The 18,298-nt window shown below is 35.1% G+C and overlaps 4 protein-coding genes across 5 annotated transcripts; 1 reads left to right on the top strand and 3 right to left on the bottom strand.

The window, feature by feature from the left end:
• Positions 1-81: 81 nt before the first annotated feature.
• On the bottom strand, positions 82-6,241 carry LOC100818733 (probable glutamate carboxypeptidase AMP1). The gene is made up of 10 exons (XM_003520679.5): positions 4,785-6,241; positions 3,626-3,868; positions 3,127-3,279; positions 2,935-3,003; positions 2,404-2,491; positions 1,785-1,868; positions 1,584-1,672; positions 980-1,093; positions 720-854; positions 82-486 (listed from the first exon to the last, which is right to left on the bottom strand). The coding sequence occupies exons 1-10, from the start codon at positions 5,712-5,714 to the stop codon at positions 307-309; spliced, it is 2,085 nt and encodes a 694-aa protein (XP_003520727.2). The 5' UTR covers positions 5,715-6,241; the 3' UTR covers positions 82-306.
• A 3,790-nt stretch (positions 6,242-10,031) lies between these two features.
• LOC100818200 (40S ribosomal protein S28) lies at positions 10,032-11,407 on the top strand. 2 transcript variants are annotated; one of them, XM_006577045.3, is made up of 2 exons: positions 10,032-10,120; positions 11,059-11,407. In XM_006577045.3, exon 2 carries the CDS (start codon positions 11,060-11,062, stop codon positions 11,255-11,257), a length of 198 nt encoding a protein of 65 aa, XP_006577108.1. In that variant the 5' UTR covers positions 10,032-10,120; position 11,059; the 3' UTR covers positions 11,258-11,407. The 2 variants fall into 2 exon arrangements, with proteins under 2 accessions (XP_006577108.1, XP_040870102.1); XM_041014168.1 differs by having other exon boundaries at positions 10,048-10,195.
• Positions 11,408-12,290: 883 nt separating this feature from the next.
• LOC100526857 (SLC5-6-like solute-binding domain-containing protein) lies at positions 12,291-15,292 on the bottom strand. Its single transcript, NM_001248164.2, has 3 exons — positions 14,723-15,292; positions 13,583-14,230; positions 12,291-12,798 (listed from the first exon to the last, which is right to left on the bottom strand). The coding sequence occupies exons 1-3, from the start codon at positions 14,951-14,953 to the stop codon at positions 12,415-12,417; spliced, it is 1,263 nt and encodes a 420-aa protein (NP_001235093.2). The 5' UTR covers positions 14,954-15,292; the 3' UTR covers positions 12,291-12,414.
• An 889-nt stretch (positions 15,293-16,181) lies between these two features.
• LOC100804141 (uncharacterized) lies at positions 16,182-18,298 on the bottom strand. The gene is made up of 2 exons (XM_003521461.4): positions 18,147-18,298; positions 16,182-17,120 (listed from the first exon to the last, which is right to left on the bottom strand). The coding sequence occupies exon 2, from the start codon at positions 17,107-17,109 to the stop codon at positions 16,324-16,326; it is 786 nt and encodes a 261-aa protein (XP_003521509.1). The 5' UTR covers positions 17,110-17,120; positions 18,147-18,298; the 3' UTR covers positions 16,182-16,323.

Below are 18,298 nucleotides of genomic sequence, written 5' to 3'. Positions count from 1 at the left end.
GCGATTTTTCATTACAATTCGTACCAAAATTTCTCCGTGCTCTAAACAAAATGTAGAAAAACTTGTGCAGAACATTCATTATAAGCACAAAATCTGCTATCATTACCGTGTATGTGTCTTCAAACTGCTGGCATGTTCATTCATCTCCTTTTTTACAACTTAATGTACAGTTATATACCTCAAAATGCAGGTAACTCTGCTCGTGTTAAAAAGAAACACTACTATATTTACAGGTAACTCAAACGGAGATGATTTCATCCATCTCCATTCTCCTCTAACTTAACTTTTTTTTTCACATTTAGTTTTTTAGGTGAATTCTCCTCTGAGTGCAGAAGCAGCTCTTCGAATGGCTCTGGCAACCCTCCAGATTTCGTGTTGAATTGATGCTAGCCTTTCTCTTTCACTTACACCTGCTGACGTAATGGTAGAATCAGAAATCCCTGGGAAGAAATTGATCCTTTCATGGTCGCTGGAAGGCCCAAACACCTATTACAGAAAATGTCAGGTTTTATGTTTTCATTTACAACATTCAACGATGATAATACACTAGTAGTTGCACAGGAGATATAAGGTTGGCTTGGTAGTAAAGGGTGAACGGAGAAAGAGATAGGTCTTGGGTTCCAATCCCGGTTAACAAAAACTAATAAACTAATAATTAATATTTGCCGACAAAAAAACTAGTAGTTGAAAAAATATGAAACTAAGTGACAGAAACTCACAAGATGCTTAAACCATTGCTTTCCCTGAAGTCCATCTGCATCCAGGAAGCCTTTTTCTGCAAGCATTAGTCTATCATTCAATGCTCGCTTTTTCATATCTACAAAACAACCTTCAGTTTCTTGCAATCTCAGTTTCTGCAGTTCAAAACAAAGAAAGACAAGCATAAATACATGGCAACAAGGAACAACAAGTTGAAGTGTTTACAGCATAAATATATGTACCAATATATGAAAACTCCTTGTGGTTATTTCGGTTTTACCTTTATTTCATCATCAGCTTCCTTGGCAGCAGAAGCAAATTCTTCAATTGAAAGGGTTAATGGATGTAGAGAAATTTTCTGGTCTATCAAGTTGCTCAACGTGTTTTTGTACAACTGCCCAAAACAGGGAAAGATTATATACTCAATATATGATAATATGAATGCTATGCACTAACATATGGTGCCAATTATACATGCAACATCAATATTGCAAAAGTTTTTTTTTTAATTTTTTTCTCTCTTTGCCTCAGCAGTATGTTAATCTTCTATTCTTCCTTATTAAATAAAAAACCAATGTTTTTAGAAAGGAAAAAAAACAATGTAATGGAATTCATGAAAAATCAATTTTAAATATTTATGTTCTTCAAGGAAAGAAAATGTTAGATTCAATAATCAATGAAAACACGCTCATTGAGTTATTGTGCATCCTTTATTCGGGCAACTTCCATGCATCATGCATGTCACTAACTAGTATGAACTAATTTAATTTTGTAGTTAACTTTCAAATAGAAGTCCCTAGATTATTTGACAGCGCAGCTGGCATCCCAAAAGACATCAACTAACAAGTAGTTTACGTAAATCAGAGGTGAATATAAATGCGCACCTGCAACTCATTTGCATATGAAACGTAATTGAAAGGAAGAATGGGATCATCAGCCAAGTGAAGAGCTAGAAGCCCCCAAACTCCTGTAACTATTACAACAAAGAACAGAAAAGTTACATCTTATGACTGCCACATGGATTAACAGTTCACTAAAAATAGAGACTTGTAAACCATATTAAGCAATTAAAAGAGAAATCTAACCAGCAACATGGCGGTGGAAGAATGGATCTCCATACTCTGCCATCCAGTTATAGGAGTCGAACGCAGTGTGATAGACGGGAAAATCTGGAAATCCGAAAGAGATTATTACATCATATTAGATACCCAAGCCTATGGATGTATGACATTATAGACATGGCATATTGAGCTAGAAATAATTTAATTTTGCATTACAAAACAATATATGCTTAAAGAATCTGGGACTGGATTGCGATCAATATATTTATGGCTCCTAGACAAACTAAATTAGAATTTAATTATTAATCCTGAATTATGAGTAATTGATCATAAAAAAGGAGAAAACATAAGGACCACTAAGTGCAAAGTCATACTTAAGATGAAAAACATTAAGTAAAACAATAGAGTTCCATGACCTCAGATCTGCATGACCCAATCCAAAAAATGAAAGAAATTGAACCTCTGCCAACCTCACCTTAAACTAGAGAAATTATTTTAAAACTTGGAATAGCCTCTTAAATGCCCAAAAATATTTTTTAACAGATAGAAATGGCATAACTAAAGTAAATGCCTACATAACGTGACCCACAGGCCTTGGACTTTCCATCAATCATACAAAATCTTCTAGTGATGAGATACATACCTCTTCCATAATACATATCAATGGATGGAACCCCTGCGTGTTGCACAAATGGAGCGAAATCAGAATCAACTCCACTGAGCCTCTGAATCTGCAATCCAATAAAATAAAAGTGGCTAAGCAATGAAGACATCACAACAAAATTGAAACCCAGTTTGAAAAAAGCATGGCAAAAACCCAACATTATCATAATACAGTTATAAAATTTAAGTGCTTTCATCATTTAAAAAGTCAGATATCATATCCTACTAATAAAATAAATCTGTCATTTACACACTAGGGTTTCCAAAACTCAAGCAACTCATGAAACTTCAACTATAAGCTAATCATTATAGAACTATTTTGAGCTATATGCCAACTCAAAACCCAAGACTAGTTTGATCGGTTACTGACAGGTATTGGATATGGTGCATTAAAACAACACAGTTAATCAAAAGATCATAGTTCTTTGGAACATCATAACAATTGTATCAGACAAAACATATGTGAGGCGAGTGCAAACAAATACTTGGCCAGTAGTGACAAAAGCATTACATTATTGCCTCCACCACCAGCAGCCCAATTCTCATACAATGACACACCATCAGAGTCAGGATCTTTGACCTGAAATTAAAGTAAAAGCTGGTCGATGTTCAGAGTTACCGAATTACTAGGAGCAAGCATGATAATTATCCATATGTATGTGTCTACATGCATTTATAAATGATAATATTTCCAACTAAATACCTTGTTTGTGACCTCAAGAATAAGATTGTCTAGCTGAGGAGTTGAACCAACAAAGAAATCAGGACCTTGCACAGCACAGTCCACATTAAGGTATGCTACAGCTTTGGAACCTAGATTAATAAGGTTTTGTTCAACCCACTCAGTGGATCCTATCTACATAAACAGATTAACTTGATTTAGAGAGAATATTGCAGGAAATGACAGCATTATTGAATTAAAGCAAACTCATTTGATTTGATAGTGAGCATATCAAGAAGAAATTTGCAAGAAAGACGATGCAATTTAATTTAGACAAATGATAGTAGAATTTCGCCCCAGATGTCCAAAATTATTTGTCACTGGCTTATCAACAACCATTGACACCACACCATCATGAAAGCGGTTACAAGCAGATATTAACAAGAATGGAAAACATTAAAAACCAAAGAAACGGGCCATTTTCCATATTATTCATGGAACCGCAATGCATATCAGTTGTAATGAAGGAACTACTACATACCATCCCAAATTCCTCTGCATCCCAACTGCAGAGAATGATTGTCCTCCTTGGCTTCCACCCCAAGCCCAGTAGAGCAGAAAATCGACGAGCAATATCGAGTAATGCAGCTGTTCCACTGCTGGGATCAACAGCACCATACGTCCATGCATCTCTATGGTTCCCAAGCAGAACATATCGATCCGGTTCTTCCGATCCCTTTATGACAGCAAAAACATTTTGAATGGTGGCCACCTTCTTTTCACCCTGAAAAACAGAAAGCAAATCAAAAAGACAGAAACATACACACCAAATACTATCATAAGCTTCAGCTTAACCGTTCCCATTTATCCTTTTCAACTCCCCACCTCATTTCTATCAAATTAGATATCATGAGTGCATAATGAATAACATGGCAGTTGTATGAAAACGTATAATAGGAATGCACAATACACCCTGTAACACACTTCTTTTAATACATTTTCTATTATTAGTTAAAATTTGTTAGAAACTACAAAAATTATAAGTGAACTCATTATAAGCATTGAGACCCAAAAAATTTTGTACTTTCCAATAAATTTCAACTAATAATACAAAGTAGTATATACAAGAAAGTGTATTAGAAAATGTCTTCCAAAGTTTGCCACAAAATAGAAAAAGAGAAGTAGCCTACAATCATAGGGTAGTTTGTCTCAATATAGAAAATGTTTCGTCTACCATATTTTTCACATGTGAAAAGTTTTGGCTTAACCAAAGGAAAAAAAAAAAAAACTTTCACATTTTCCAGACCTACCTGAGCCCCTACTTAGTAGTATCTTTTCCAAGTACAAACTAGTGTTTGAAGAATTGTTTCTTTTGTTTCAGCAAGTAAAAGTTGGGCCAGATAAATAGAATGTAAAAGAAGTAAAAGTCATCGTTTTTTTATAAAGAAAAATTTAAGTGAGTTGAGTACTAGAATCAATACATGTCTGCTCTCATTTTTATATGAAAAATTTAGGTAAGTTAAATCCTAAATGAATCAGTACAGCCGTCAAGCCTAACAAAACCACTTAGCAAAAGCCATTTCTCAAAACCAAAAACACTGAAAAGCATAAATGAGGCTTTCGGGTTGAAAGAGACACTACACAACACAACAACACTACATTGACATATTTACATTTACATATAGTAGTCACCATCTCACCTCGTAAGTGAAATTGAGCAAGGTGGGGCCAGGACCAACATGCCTGACCTTAGACCTAAGGGTACCCCTCCAATGAAGGGGCACATGAACACCCCCAAGAGAGGACAAAATAGTATCAGCCACCTCAGCTGACAAGGGCATAGATGGAATTTTGGGAAACCTCTTCAAAACCTCCCTATCTTCCAACCCCAGCGTCTCAGCCCCTTCAACCCCAGCCCACCCGGGAGTAAGTGGGTCTCCTATCCCCCCTCTCATCACGTGTCCCCTCTCAAACCCCTTCCGCCACGTGTCACCCTCGCCGTAAACGAGCACTGCCGCCGCGCCGTTCACCTCCGCCCTCTCCACCACCGCGCCCCGCCCCATCTCCCCGCCCTTACGCACCACCACCACGCAGCCGCTCACGTTCACCCCCATCGCCGCCAGCGCGCGGTAGTCCCTCTGCCTCCCGTAGTTCGCGAACACCGCCGGCGCGTGCACCGCGCCCGACGGCGAGTACGCGTGGTACGCTGCCACCACCCCCGCCCCCGACGCTTCTTCGGTGAGCCGCAGGCTCACCGAAGAACCGTCGTTAAAATGCGCCGAGAGGGAGGAGCGCACGGGGAAGGAGAGGAGAGTGGTGTAGGTTGTTGTATGGGCCGAGAGGCCCAATGAAGTGAAGTGGTTAAGCACGTAGCGGGTTGTGTCGGAAGCGGGTTTTGTTCCGGCGAGGTGAGGGTGCATGGTAAGAGCGCGGAGGTAGGACGAAATAGTAGAGTTTGAGGAAGTGGAAAGAAAAAGTTTTTCCAAGTGAGAGAGGTTTTCGGAAGGTGTGGAAGAGTGAGGGAAATGCAGAGCGTAGAAACCCAGAATGCAGAGGATCAGCATCACCACCATGGTGCTCAAAGGTGAAGGTTTTGTGGTCAAAACGTTCATCGGTTGTTTCGGCATCATTTTGCGAAGAAGAAGAAGAAGAAACAGAGCAGGCTCTGTTTATTAAGGGAGAAAGAAATTATTATTATATTGTCGTTGTTGTTAATATATTATTATTCCTAATACTTTGTGTGCCTTTTTATATGGGAAATGAAATGATGGTGATCTTTATGAGTAGGAAAAGGGAGATGATGCGTTTTGTGATTGTTATTATAAGGATGGGAAGAGGTGGATGACAGTGAAGGGGGGTGTACTGTGTGTGGATCCATGCATGGTGGAGGTTCGAGTCACAATGTCAATTTGTCCCCAGAACAATCCAAGTTCTTCCAAGACAGCAACTCTTGTCACTACTCATGAAAACATTGGTTTTCAGGAACCATTTTTTTTTTATCACATATGTATTTTTAAATAATTGTTTTGGTGACTTTCATTTCGAAAACTCGATAAGATCATAATAAACTTTTAAGAGATATGAGTTACAGAAATAGTTACAAATTGTCTATATCAACAATATTTTCTCATACACGTCGTCATGAGATATGAGTTTTATTTTTATTAACCGAATCAGTCTTCGTTTTGGACAATATCTTTGTTATAGTTAGATACTGAGAATATCACCCCAACTTGTGGCTTTAAATCAACAAAAAAGATGCTGCAGAAGCAGACATGAAAACTTTTGATTTTTAATTTCTTTTTCAAAATTCATGTCTGGTGTGAAAAAGAATGAGAATCAATGTCTTTGTTTCTCTTTCACTACGAGATCCATGCCAAAAGGAGAGTGGATGTCCACGCCTGTGAGTGGGAGAGCATTAGCTCTTGAGCATCCATTATGTCTCTCCCAAAAAAAAAGGCAAAATAAAAGAGATGTCATTATGGTATCATGAACATGCAATCATTATAAAATGCTTTTCTATGGGCATAGGAACTTATGGAAGACCCAGGCTGTTCCGTAAGATTCTCCAAAATCCAAACACAACTCTCCACGTGGGATCCTTTTAGATTTGAAGCTATTTAACGGCATTCTGATTTGCTACGTGCCATCTTACTGAGGTGTTATCTTATCCACTAACCGAATGGGGCTTTGAGTCGAGTGGCTGGCAGAATTATGGGTTTTTTGGTGCGATCTATTAAAACATATAAGATAGTAATGTCTTTATGATATTGATCAATGATTAAAAAAACAATATTTACTCTATATGTTATAAAAAAATATTAAAAAAATTATAAATAATATAATTTTGTATATTTCAATAATAAAAAAAAATCAATCTTTTAATTTCTTAAATAATCACTCAAGACACTAATTAACATTTTCCAAACATTTAAACCTTGCTTTGCCATATGTATGATGAACATGTAAGATACTGAAACAGTTTTAGGAAAAAGACTCGATGGCGTTATGCGAGCAAAGCTAGGTAAGATAAGATTCAGTTAAGATTATTGCAAGTGACATGCTTTTCAATGTGTCCCTGCTGAGTGGCTGATCTTCATACGGGACAAAACAAAAACAACGTGGCGGGCATAAACGTTAAAGAATTTGCTGCTATTGCTGTTATCTTGTCAGTTTCAGGTCAAGTTGAGTGATTTTTTGCTTATCTGTGTCAGCTTCACTTGTTTCTTAGCCCAAGTTGAGTGAGTTACTGAGCCAACCCCATCAAATTGCGCGGCTCAATTCACAAGTTTGTCGTGCTTGATCACCGCCACTTTAAATTGTTAGTTAACCACAATTAAGGTTATATGGAACTCAAAATATAAGATTGATCTATACATAAAAAGAAAAGAAAAGAAGGAAGAAATCGCCCCGTTTGAATCTCCACTAATAAAAATTAACAATAGTAATAACTAACATTTCCATATAAAAGATAAAGTTTTGTGGAACTGGAAAAGACAAAGAAGAGCACAACTCACTCAAGCACACAAAAGGCTAAAATGAATAAAGGATAACAGAGTTACAAGACAAAAGACTCCGTTAAACAATATACCAAATTAAAATAAAACTTTAGCTAAGGGAATACGGAGGAAAATGGGATTATCATTCATTTTTTTGTATCCCATTACCAATGTGTGACTTAAAGTTTATGCAATATTCAGTTTTGGTCAAGGAAAGATACATCCAATCATCCATGAATTCAGATGAAAAGGCACATTGGACCATTGGCAAATAACAAACAAAAGTATTAGCTTAGCTACAGCCATTCAGAAAAACATTAATAAAGACAAAGCTAACTGAGCTAGACTGAACATCCAGGAATCTGAAATATTGGATGAAAATTAGAGGCTTTCATCTCGCTGCGTCTCTAGCATGTCCCTTTCGTACTGGAGGCTCCTTCTCACATTGTCTGTCATATTCATCATCTTCATCTCTTGAATCGGATTCATAGGGCCCTCGGAAGGATTTACCTCTCCAATTTCTTTTAAAAAATTCAAAACTCTTTGAACAATTTCCGATGGCGGTATTATATATAGTTGGAAATTAGTGCCTAGTCATTTATTACAAAACTTCATGAAAAAATATGCAAGAAAAACACCAAATTAACTTGCAGTGTTCTAATGGATAAAATTACAACACAAGTTACTCAAGTCAACCCCTTCCCTCTCCTAAAAGAAAGCAAAAAGAACTTGAGTCAGAGAAATTCCTTTTAGAGTGTGTTGGATAGAGAACTTTAACGGAGGAAAGTGATTTATCAGAGAATTTAAATTTCTGTAATTTAGAATTCATTGTTTGGATGTTTTTTATGAAGAATTTAAAATTTTTGAATTTTAAAACAAAATTTTAAACAATTAAAAATCTGAAATTTCAATTTCTTTCTAAAGGTGAAAAATTAAAATTCTCTTCTTACGTCTTCTTCAAGAACCACCATTTGAGCTCTTAAAATATCGGTTGGTTGAACATAGAGGAACACGTACACCAATCATATCTTCTCTTTTTTCATTCATTTCTTTCATTCTCATAATTTTAAATTTTTTTATCCAAACACAAAATTTTGAAAATAAAAGAATTTCAATTAAAGTATTTAAAATTCTTAAAATTTAAAATTTTTCAGAATTTTAAATTTCTCCATCCAAACATACTTAGATGAACATTATCCAACTATCACCGGAGAAATAATTGGCTGACTTTGTCAAGCCATGAAACATTAATTATGGCTAAAAAAGAGAAGCTTATAAACAAAAAGCCTGTTACGTTTTTTACGTACCCGAACGAAACATAAGCCCGTTACCAAATGTGGGCTTATACAACTCACAATTATTAAAACGGATTTTTAATTGCACCTATTTTTTCTATTCGCAAACTTACTTTTTTTTTGTATTTTTTACTAAATATATTCCTATTGAAAATTAACTTTGGAAACGTATATTTAAAAATACGCAAACTTCAAATTGTCTATGCTTTTGTATCTTTTACTAATATATTTTATATTCTTTAAAATCATAATTGAAGCTTGTGATTAGTTAGATGATTATTATTATTATTTGTTTTTTTGACTGAAGATTTTAATTTTTATTCAAATCGATATTGTATAGTACTCCTGTATAAAAGTAAAAAAAAAAAAAAGGAAAAATGGCCAACTCCAACCTCCATATCTAGAGATGATCAATTGATCATATGTTCGATTGCTTCATATTAATCAAATTCGAATCAATCATATTTAATTACATGACTTTGATTTTTTTTTCTTGTTAATTTGAATCAAACCAATTTAATAAAGATTGAGTTAGTTTTTTGAGTAATCAAGTTATCATAAAGAAACTAAGTTACTATATTTTATTTAAGTTTTTATCCCCACTAATTGCCTATTTTTTAACTAAATTTTTAAACATTTTAAAAAAATTAAACTGAATATTAAACTAGCTATTTATATTATTTAATATATAATTTTTTCTATGATTATCACTTAACGTATTTCATTAATTTTTGACTAAAATTAACAAAAAAATATACACAATATATATGACAAAATTAAGAAAGACAGTTGATAACACTGGATATATCATAAGAAAATAAAAATAACAAAAATAAAGAAAAAATAGAAGTAAAAATTAAGTACTAAAGTTTAAAATATACTAATATAAAAGTTAAAAAAATAATTGAATGAGTCATTGGATTAATTATAATTAGTTCAAGTCGAAAAACAATCAAGAAATAAATTAATCAGAGTTAATTTGGTTCAAAATTAAAATATAAAAAACCAATTAACAGTATCAATTTAGTTGCTTTGAATTGATTCTTCAAAAGAATAAATTTCATCTAATAAATTTCATCTATAATCACAAAAATAAAGAGGGTTAAAAACGTCATTTGGACATTATTAGGCCAACTATAAATATCGGGAGGAGCTAAAATTCTTAGTCTGGTCTCGTGCAAGTGTAACCCAAAACCCTAGCGGCGCCTGCTTTCTTCGTTCGTCTTTTGCATCAGCCATCAGGTGCGAACTCACCCTATGGATTTCTATCCACCGCTGGCTGATCCTTCTTCTCTAACTCTAATTTATTATTTTCATGTATTGTTCTCGCTTCACTGCTTCATATTTGGCTGTCATTTGAAATTTCTTTAATAATTCTTTTCTTTTAATTCTAGTTTGGCTATCTGTTACTGTGTTTATGATTTCAATTTCATGGCGGAATTATTATTGCTTTCTTAGTGACGTTGGGTGTGTAGTGTATGCGTTGATCTTTTGTTCTTGATTTGGGTCGCATAGCTTTAGCGGAATTTATAATTTGAGGCTTGCTTGGTGAAGTAACGTAGACCCGAGTGTTCTAACAAATGATACGTGGATTCGTTCATTAGAATACTTTTTGTCATTTATAATAATGTTCCTTAATCTTCATTTGGAATTTTTACCTTTGGAAGTCATATACTGTAAAACGTCATAAACTATATTGTGGATCTTGTTTTGAATTTAACATTCATTTAGTCCTTCCACAACAAAAGAATCTGGTGTAGGTTGTATCCTATGAAATGAAACAAAGTTTATGCCGAAGTACATATAAGAAGACTGATCTGTTATTGATATTATTGCTGGACTAGGTTTTCTTTTCTCCTTGTATGTGATTGTGATGTGTGCCATGTCAATATTTGTTTTTTTACCTAATCCCAGGGAACTAGTTGTGTGTTTGGTGTGAAACTGTTATTGTTATTTCTTGTTACTTCGGATGTCTTCAATTTTCATTTGCTGTTAAGATGCATTCTGTTGAATTTTGAAAGTTGAAGAGCTAATGATTCAAGGTTTTGGGTCCTTTTGGATTTGGAAGGTGATATATATGTTATTCCTGATTTATCTGTGATGCTGACTGATTAACTGTGATGCATTAAACGCAATTGTTTTCCACTTTCATCTCATAACTGTTGATTGTGTTTGATCAGGATGGAGTCTCAGGTGAAGCATGCTCTTGTTGTCAAAGTTATGGGTCGTACTGGATCCAGAGGACAGGTGACTCAGGTTAGAGTGAAGTTTTTGGATGATCAGAACCGTCATATCATGAGGAATGTTAAAGGACCAGTGAGAGAAGGAGACATTCTCACCCTACTCGAGTCTGAAAGGGAAGCAAGAAGGTTGCGCTAGAGGGTATTTTTTTCTTGATCTTTATGGTAGTTAGTTGGTGCTAAAGGTTATAGCACCCTGTCTTGTTGTCTTGGATCTATTTTCATTCAAATTATGGGTTGAATTTTGGATGTTTGGAGTTTAATATATGATTTTGAATTATGGCTTAAATTTTGGATTAATATATTTGTCTTCTATATATGGCTGCTTATAATCTATACCGCCCTCTGTTAAACAGTGGACGACTTCTTATAATTACGAACTGAAAAATGTTGGTGGTAATTGGCGAGATACAATAAGCTGCTATTGTTGATGGGTTTATTATTTCATTTCTAGTTGCAAGTGGCTATGATAAAACACGGCTTATAAGAGGATGTCTGGTTACAATTTTAACGAACAACTTCACCTATGAAAATGTGGATATTTTTTCAATCATTAGATCTAAGTAGTTACTTAAAACTATTTTCACGTTCACGCCAAAGCAGCTTCGTATAGGTTCAACTTTTTTATGCTTTTTATGGTCCTTCCACCGCGGCGTGATATAATATTTTTGCATTCGGATAAAATGTTTTCAGACATCACTTTACATTAGTACTAGGTAGTGGTAGTAATCAGCATTATCAAATAAAGGGAAAAAAGTACTAGTTTTGGTTTGAATGTATTTTTTGTACTAGTAATTTTTTTTTCATTTTTGTCCTTACAATTTATTTTTAATTCTTACAAAATGTATTTGCTTTAGTTTTTTTCTTAAAATACTTTAAATAATACTTTTAAGTATTTTAAATAGGAAAGAAAACGTTATTTAAAATGTTTTAAGAATAAAAAATAAAACAAAAGTAGAAATGATAAGATTTACGGGGGCAATGACTCTTAAACCAAAATGCATCCAATCATCCATGAATCCAGAAAGTGATGCTTTGAACTCTCCCTCCGGCCCTCCCTTTTTCTCTATTGATAAAAAGAATTTAATGAATTTTAAATTGTAAGTTAAGGACAATTAGGTTCGGTGGAACTGAAAAAAGAGCAAAGAGGAGCAAAACTCGCTCAAACACTCTGAATCAAACAATTGAGTAGGCTTTCATTAGCATTTTGCTGGAACGCTTACTTATGTAGAAATAACAAATTGAGTTGTATACAAGCTTCTAGCCTTCAACTAAGTAAAATACATGCTAGATGCATCAAACTCCAACTATTGTGTTGTAGGTGCCATAAAATGCGAAAAATAATCCAGACAATAATACAATAGAATCCAAGGCTTTTTGCCAGATGGGTAGAGAAGAGCCAAATAACTTTAGGTGAAATGTGGCTGGCATAACAAATGAGAGCATTGCACATAAGGTGCTCCCTACAAATGAGGCAAATACAGAAAATTCTGGCACAAATGAAGCTATGACTGCCAATCCAACCACCACAATCGCCCGGCTAACGTATATGCACATATTTTCTAGTCCCATTGAATCATTATTGTTTCTGAGGATGATTTTGAGTTTCCCTTCCACAATCTCATTAATTGGGTGAAACATGACTGGGAGTGTGAATGCAAGCCCCACACATAATCCTACCTGTCAAATGTAGCAAAAACTTGAAGATAATGGAATTCTGGCAAAATAAACGTAGTATTCTGCAAAGTGTACTATCCTAGTAGACATGGCTAAGGACAAAGTAAAATACACCCAAGCATATATTATGCAGTGCACACAGCAAGATGCACTTCACTAGATATGCTAGACAGGACAGAGTACAGACACAATTTAGGAATGATTCTTTGTTGTAAAATAGGTTAATTGACATGACATCAATTGACACAAATTAAAAGGCATAGTTATATCTTATCAGATGTTTATCAAACGCCATCACCTCTACGCACTAGGTGTTTCAAGCCAGCCGTTAGTATCCTCAAATAACATGGATGTAAGTGAAAAAGCAGCATGATAAAGTATTTTCAAACAGATTCCACCAAGCTATATCAATTCTATGTTGGCTTTTCCAAGGATTTTCTCATGTTGCAATGCCAACAAGCCCTACTGGAATGTTGGGTGTATGAGATATATCCCAAGACAAGTTCATGTCACTGATAGTGCTTTGTATATGAAGAATTATGAAGGCATTGTACCTTTTGCTTATAAACATTTGTTATCAATCTACTAAAAATGATGTACAAGGATATATCTGGAAGGTGATATAAGATACTATCCTTTACAAGTCAAAGTCAACTGGTTGAGGAAAAGAAAACAGAAAAAGCATCATATTGATTAGCTCTAACCGCGAGAATACTATTTAAGAGTAACCGCACGAGCAATTATACAAAAAGAACATAGGAGCTCAAAGTACGGATGTCTTTACTACCTGTACTGCAAGAGATGACCAATTCCTAGGGAGATTGAGGGTCACAATGTCTCTAGTTTCTTCACCAAAAGCCATGTAACCACAAAACCCAAAAAGAATGTACACAAGAGTTATGCCACCAAAAGTCTGAGCCAGCAATATTGGGAATTTACGTTTATCCTGCATAGAATTCTCTAAGGCCAGCGTCATTCCAAACCCCTCAAAACAAAAAACAGCCATGCCTGCAGCAAATGGCAACCCACCAATGTTGGATGTGATCATTGTCCTTTGTCCAAATGAAAATCCCTCCCCGAAGGCCCGTTGTATATCTTCCTTCACCACAATTCCCATGGCTATGACATTGCACACATCAGCAAAAATGTTGAAAGGAGCCAAAGCAGATAAGCTACCTACCCAAGACAATCCAATCTCAACAGGTACCAACATAAATATGTAGGAGGCCTTTGATAGTCCCTGGCCTTGGAATACAGAATAAAGGTTTTGTCCTATAAATACAAAATAAGCAACAGACCCTGCAAATTGTGCTACCACAATTACAACTTCTGTAAAATACCGACCCGGGCTTCCAAAGGACCTATAACCCAAGTCTCCATAAGTGCTTGATTCCCCTAGTGGTTCTTCTGATGCCAATTTTTCTCTGCACACAACCTGTGTCCACGAAAAAAAAAACATACTATAAAGGCAGGACCAGGAACCATAAAATAAAATATGTACCATGTACAAAATTTCAATAGTATGTACATTTTCTCAGCTGGATAAAAAAAAAAACTTTTATATTGTCATCCAATCAGAAACCATCTTAAACAACAACAACATCATTGTCAACTAATGAGGCATATCATAAACAACAACAACATCATTGTCAACTAATGAGGCATCATAAACAACAACAACATCATTGTCAACTAATGAGACATCATCCTAGATATCACTACTTGTGAATATAAACTTGGATGACAATATAGTGTATTTTAATAAATTCTTAGTGTCAAGTCGCAACCAATAAAAGAAATAAAGTAATCAGAAACTAGTATAATGCGGTATAATGAAATTCTTAAAGAAATACGGAAAAAAGAAAAGATTATTCGGGTATTCAACTAAAAATGATTGATGCAATGATTGAGAGAAGAGATGACCCACAAGAAGGAGCATGCAATAGTAGGTGGACATGCCGACGATGGCAACCCCGAGCGATCCAGCGACCCATCCAGCGATCCGAAAAGCGAAGGGCAATCCCAGAACCCCAGTTCCGACCACGGTGACTATGATGTTTCCCAACGTTTGAAGCTTCGAAGCTCGTTTGGAATTCGACAAAGGCAGAGGTTCCAACAGAGGAGATGATGCGATGTTGTTCTTTGTGTCCAGCGCCATGATACCCGATCTACCCGGAAATGATTAGGAGTGAAGTGAAAATGAGGTTCGTCACATCTCACGAATACAGAGCAGAGCCATCTGAACAGAACATGGGTCAGTGGGTAGTGATAGTTACTTATGGGGATAGGATAAGATTCCAGCAAAGGATTCTATAAATAATGATTAATGAGTGAGCAGTGGCAACTGAAGGTTACCCAGTTACGGGGTGGGTTGACAGCAGAATGGAAACAGGGACAATTCAAGAAATGAGGACTACGCTAATTAATCACGCGGTTTCACAGATAATGGAAGTAAAAAGTAAAACTAAACAAAAAATCTTGCTCACCAGAACACCGGTTAAGGAATAAAAAACAAAGTCAAACTATTTATTAAAAAATTTATAGAAGAACATAAAAACTTTATCAACGGCTTAGTTATATACATCCAAATAAAAATTTATATTTTTACTTTAAATTTCTTAACCCAATATGTTTAGGCTAAGGACATCGGTTAACGTTTAAAAAAAAATTGTATAGTACTTTGACTGCTCAAACTTAATGTAGTTCATGTACCCAAAAAAACTGTGGTTAGAATTATCATACCTGCCAGAAACTTTAACTTATGCATGTAAGCATTATTAATATTTAGTTTTATATAATTAAAATTATAATACATAAAGGTTTTTAATACATTACTTATGGTCAAACATCCCTGAATGTTGCTAGTCCACATGGTAACTTCTTCAAAAAATAATTAAAAAATATAATAGATGATAAATAAAATTTGTATAATATATATATATATATATATATATATATAATACATAAATATAGTGAAATACATAACCATAAATAAATAAATTTATTAATGCTACACTCATAATAAAGAAACAAACTATAATAAATACAATAAAATACATACCTAGTGTATAAGTTTATAGTATATAACTATGTAGATAATAATTATACAAAAATATTAACTATAAATAATTTTTAGTTATATAAAATGTTATTAATGCTAAAAAAATCCCATCCCCCTATGTTCTCATAAACTTGCAAGTTGCAATGTCTCATTCACTTCACCCATCTTCAAATACACATTTATAGACGTGGTATCAAGGTACTAGTGCATGGAGGCGCAAATGTAGAAGGAAGCATTGTAGAATGCGTTTACTTGCTTATAAGTTATATACAGAAATCTCTACAAGTACTTTGGGACTCAAGTGCTGTGAACCATCACAAAAGCATACAGAAACAAAAGTTTTGCATTTGTGCCATGTCTTGGAACATTTTTGTACAACAACAACAACAACAACGCCTTATCCCACTAGGTGGGGTCGGCTACATGGATCAACATTTTTGTACATTATCTGAAAATCCTAAGAACTTTTACAATGCCTCAAAGCAATATGGCTGACAAACACAGTCCATGGCGTGGATCAGTTTCCTGCGAGGTCCCACTGCACTGGCGCCCATATCCTTGAGTTTTTTCATGGTTAGATTTACCAGCTGATACTTACTGAGACTATTCCCCTGAAAAATTCTCACAAATTGCGCCAGTCCAAGCGATGTCAGCCATTTGCTAAGTCCACCGGCTCTTTCGAGCTTCCTCTCAAGGTTTGATGCTCTTAAGCTTTTATTCAGAGTTTCCAAGTTGGAGGACCTTCTTGGTGCAAGTAGTGTTCTGGGCTGCTTAATAACTTTTGATGTATCAGAAATTCCAAGTAGTTTATGTGACTTCAAACTGTTCGTTTGATGTGGATTTTCTGATTCTATTATTTCATCTAAAGACGGTGGATTGACCACAGTTGGTTTAGGTAAGGTAGGGGGAGCTCTTCTCTCGGCACGAGTCTCCTTTCGGAGAGCCAAAGTGGCCTTCTCATGTTCATTACCTGAAGGATGCATCGTAGATGTTTCCATGGGAAGCTGCACATGGTTACTTGCTATTTCAGGAGGCATAAGATGCATGTGATTTGGTCCTTGGTTTGCTGTTAATGATCTCTCATTAAGAGGTGCAGCAGGCACCAGAATGGTAACTCTCTGCTTTTTCACTATAATCCAATCACTATCCTCATGCTGATTGTCACCGTTTCCAGAATTAACAAGGCAATGTGAAGAAGTACCACTTTTTTTACCAGGAACTTTTCCTGTGCGCTTCTGCTTTGTTTTCACCATTAGCCACGAACCTGCATGCCATTAGTAGGATGTATAGCGTTAAGACACTAACAAAACTCAAGGTCCATTATGATCAAATGGTCATTATTAAATCAATGAAAAGTTAATTTAAGCATATCATACAAAAAACTCTATTCCTAAGCAAAATGACTAGTAATCCAATTATAGCATTTCATACGTAGTGTGTGTGCATGTGTAAGAAACTTGCTTTAGATTATGTGGCTTGGAATTAAGATGAGCGCATATCAAGTTGCAAAACTAATAGTATCCACTTTGGAATTCAAATTCAGACAAAGAACAATAAGCTAGCCCATAGGTGCAGATGCAAATGAAATGCAACAAATCTTCACAGAGAAGTATCAGAAAGATTTTTTCCATCTAAAATAAATAACAAACAAATTGCTTGACAAGTTTTTTTATCAACCTAGAAAAAAAAAGTTCTCGTAGAATATGTTTATTTATAAGCACAGCACAGAAAATAAAGAAGCAATGAAGTGAGAAAAACATCCATTTCTTAAGTCACAGAAGACACATAGACAACTATTAGCCCAATGAAAGATTCTGAGGATGAACTTGATAGGAAAGGTGATGGAATGCAAATACCTTTACCCTAAAAAAAATCGTAGAACTGAAACTACAACAGATTTATTATCAACTAACTAACGACTAGGGAGGCTTAAATTTCTCGCAAGCAATTTCGACAATTCCTAAGTATTGTCTCCTGGGCTCGATTCCCCCGCTAAAAAAAACTAACAATTAAAAATTAACATTTGCCGATAAAAAAAAGTATTGTCTCCTGATCTGTATCCAATTTGTCCATTTGTTGTTTGCTAAAATGTCCGACAACGTTGGATCTCGAACTAAGTATGGCTTTTAAAATCGCATTATATTATGGTGAAATGCAAAAACCCACAACTTCGAAATCTAAATGTACCTACATGGTATGAGGATAATGAAAACCCGCGCACAAATTGAAAAAAACAAAAAAAAGATTGGATCAAAATTAGAGGAGATGAAGAAGGGGCGAAGAAAAATACCTGGGTCCTGGTCCAAGGTCTTTGAATGAAAATAGAACTAAGCAATCTTGAAAACTTGCGTGCCCTGATATTCGCTTCAGAGATAAGCAAATTGGGTATAGTATAACTCTCAAGCAGAATGAGATGTCTTTGGAAAAGGAAATTAGGGTTTA

This window comes from Glycine max, chromosome 3, assembly GCF_000004515.6.
Source record: "Glycine max cultivar Williams 82 chromosome 3, Glycine_max_v4.0, whole genome shotgun sequence".
Taxonomy (NCBI): Eukaryota; Viridiplantae; Streptophyta; class Magnoliopsida; order Fabales; family Fabaceae; genus Glycine; species Glycine max.
This window is presented reverse-complemented; position numbering and strand designations above follow the sequence as displayed.

Excerpts from the sequence above, each read along its gene's own strand:
- LOC100818733 (XM_003520679.5), bottom strand. The coding sequence starts at position 5,714 with ATGATGCCGAAACAACCGATGAACGTTTTGACCACAAAACCTTCACCT. Across the intron at positions 3,004-3,126 it reads TTCTTGAGGTCACAAACAAG|GTCAAAGATCCTGACTCTGA; the intron begins GTATTTAGTTGG and ends CTTTAATTTCAG. Across the intron at positions 487-719 it reads AGCAATGGTTTAAGCATCTT|GTGTTTGGGCCTTCCAGCGA; the intron begins GTGAGTTTCTGT and ends TTTCTGTAATAG.
- LOC100526857 (NM_001248164.2), bottom strand. The coding sequence starts at position 14,953 with ATGGCGCTGGACACAAAGAACAACATCGCATCATCTCCTCTGTTGGAA. Across the intron at positions 14,231-14,722 it reads ACTATTGCATGCTCCTTCTT|GTTGTGTGCAGAGAAAAATT; the intron begins GTGGGTCATCTC and ends TCGTGGACACAG. Across the intron at positions 12,799-13,582 it reads GGTCATCTCTTGCAGTACAG|GTAGGATTATGTGTGGGGCT; the intron begins GTAGTAAAGACA and ends TACATTTGACAG.
- LOC100804141 (XM_003521461.4), bottom strand. The coding sequence starts at position 17,109 with ATGGTGAAAACAAAGCAGAAGCGCACAGGAAAAGTTCCTGGTAAAAAA.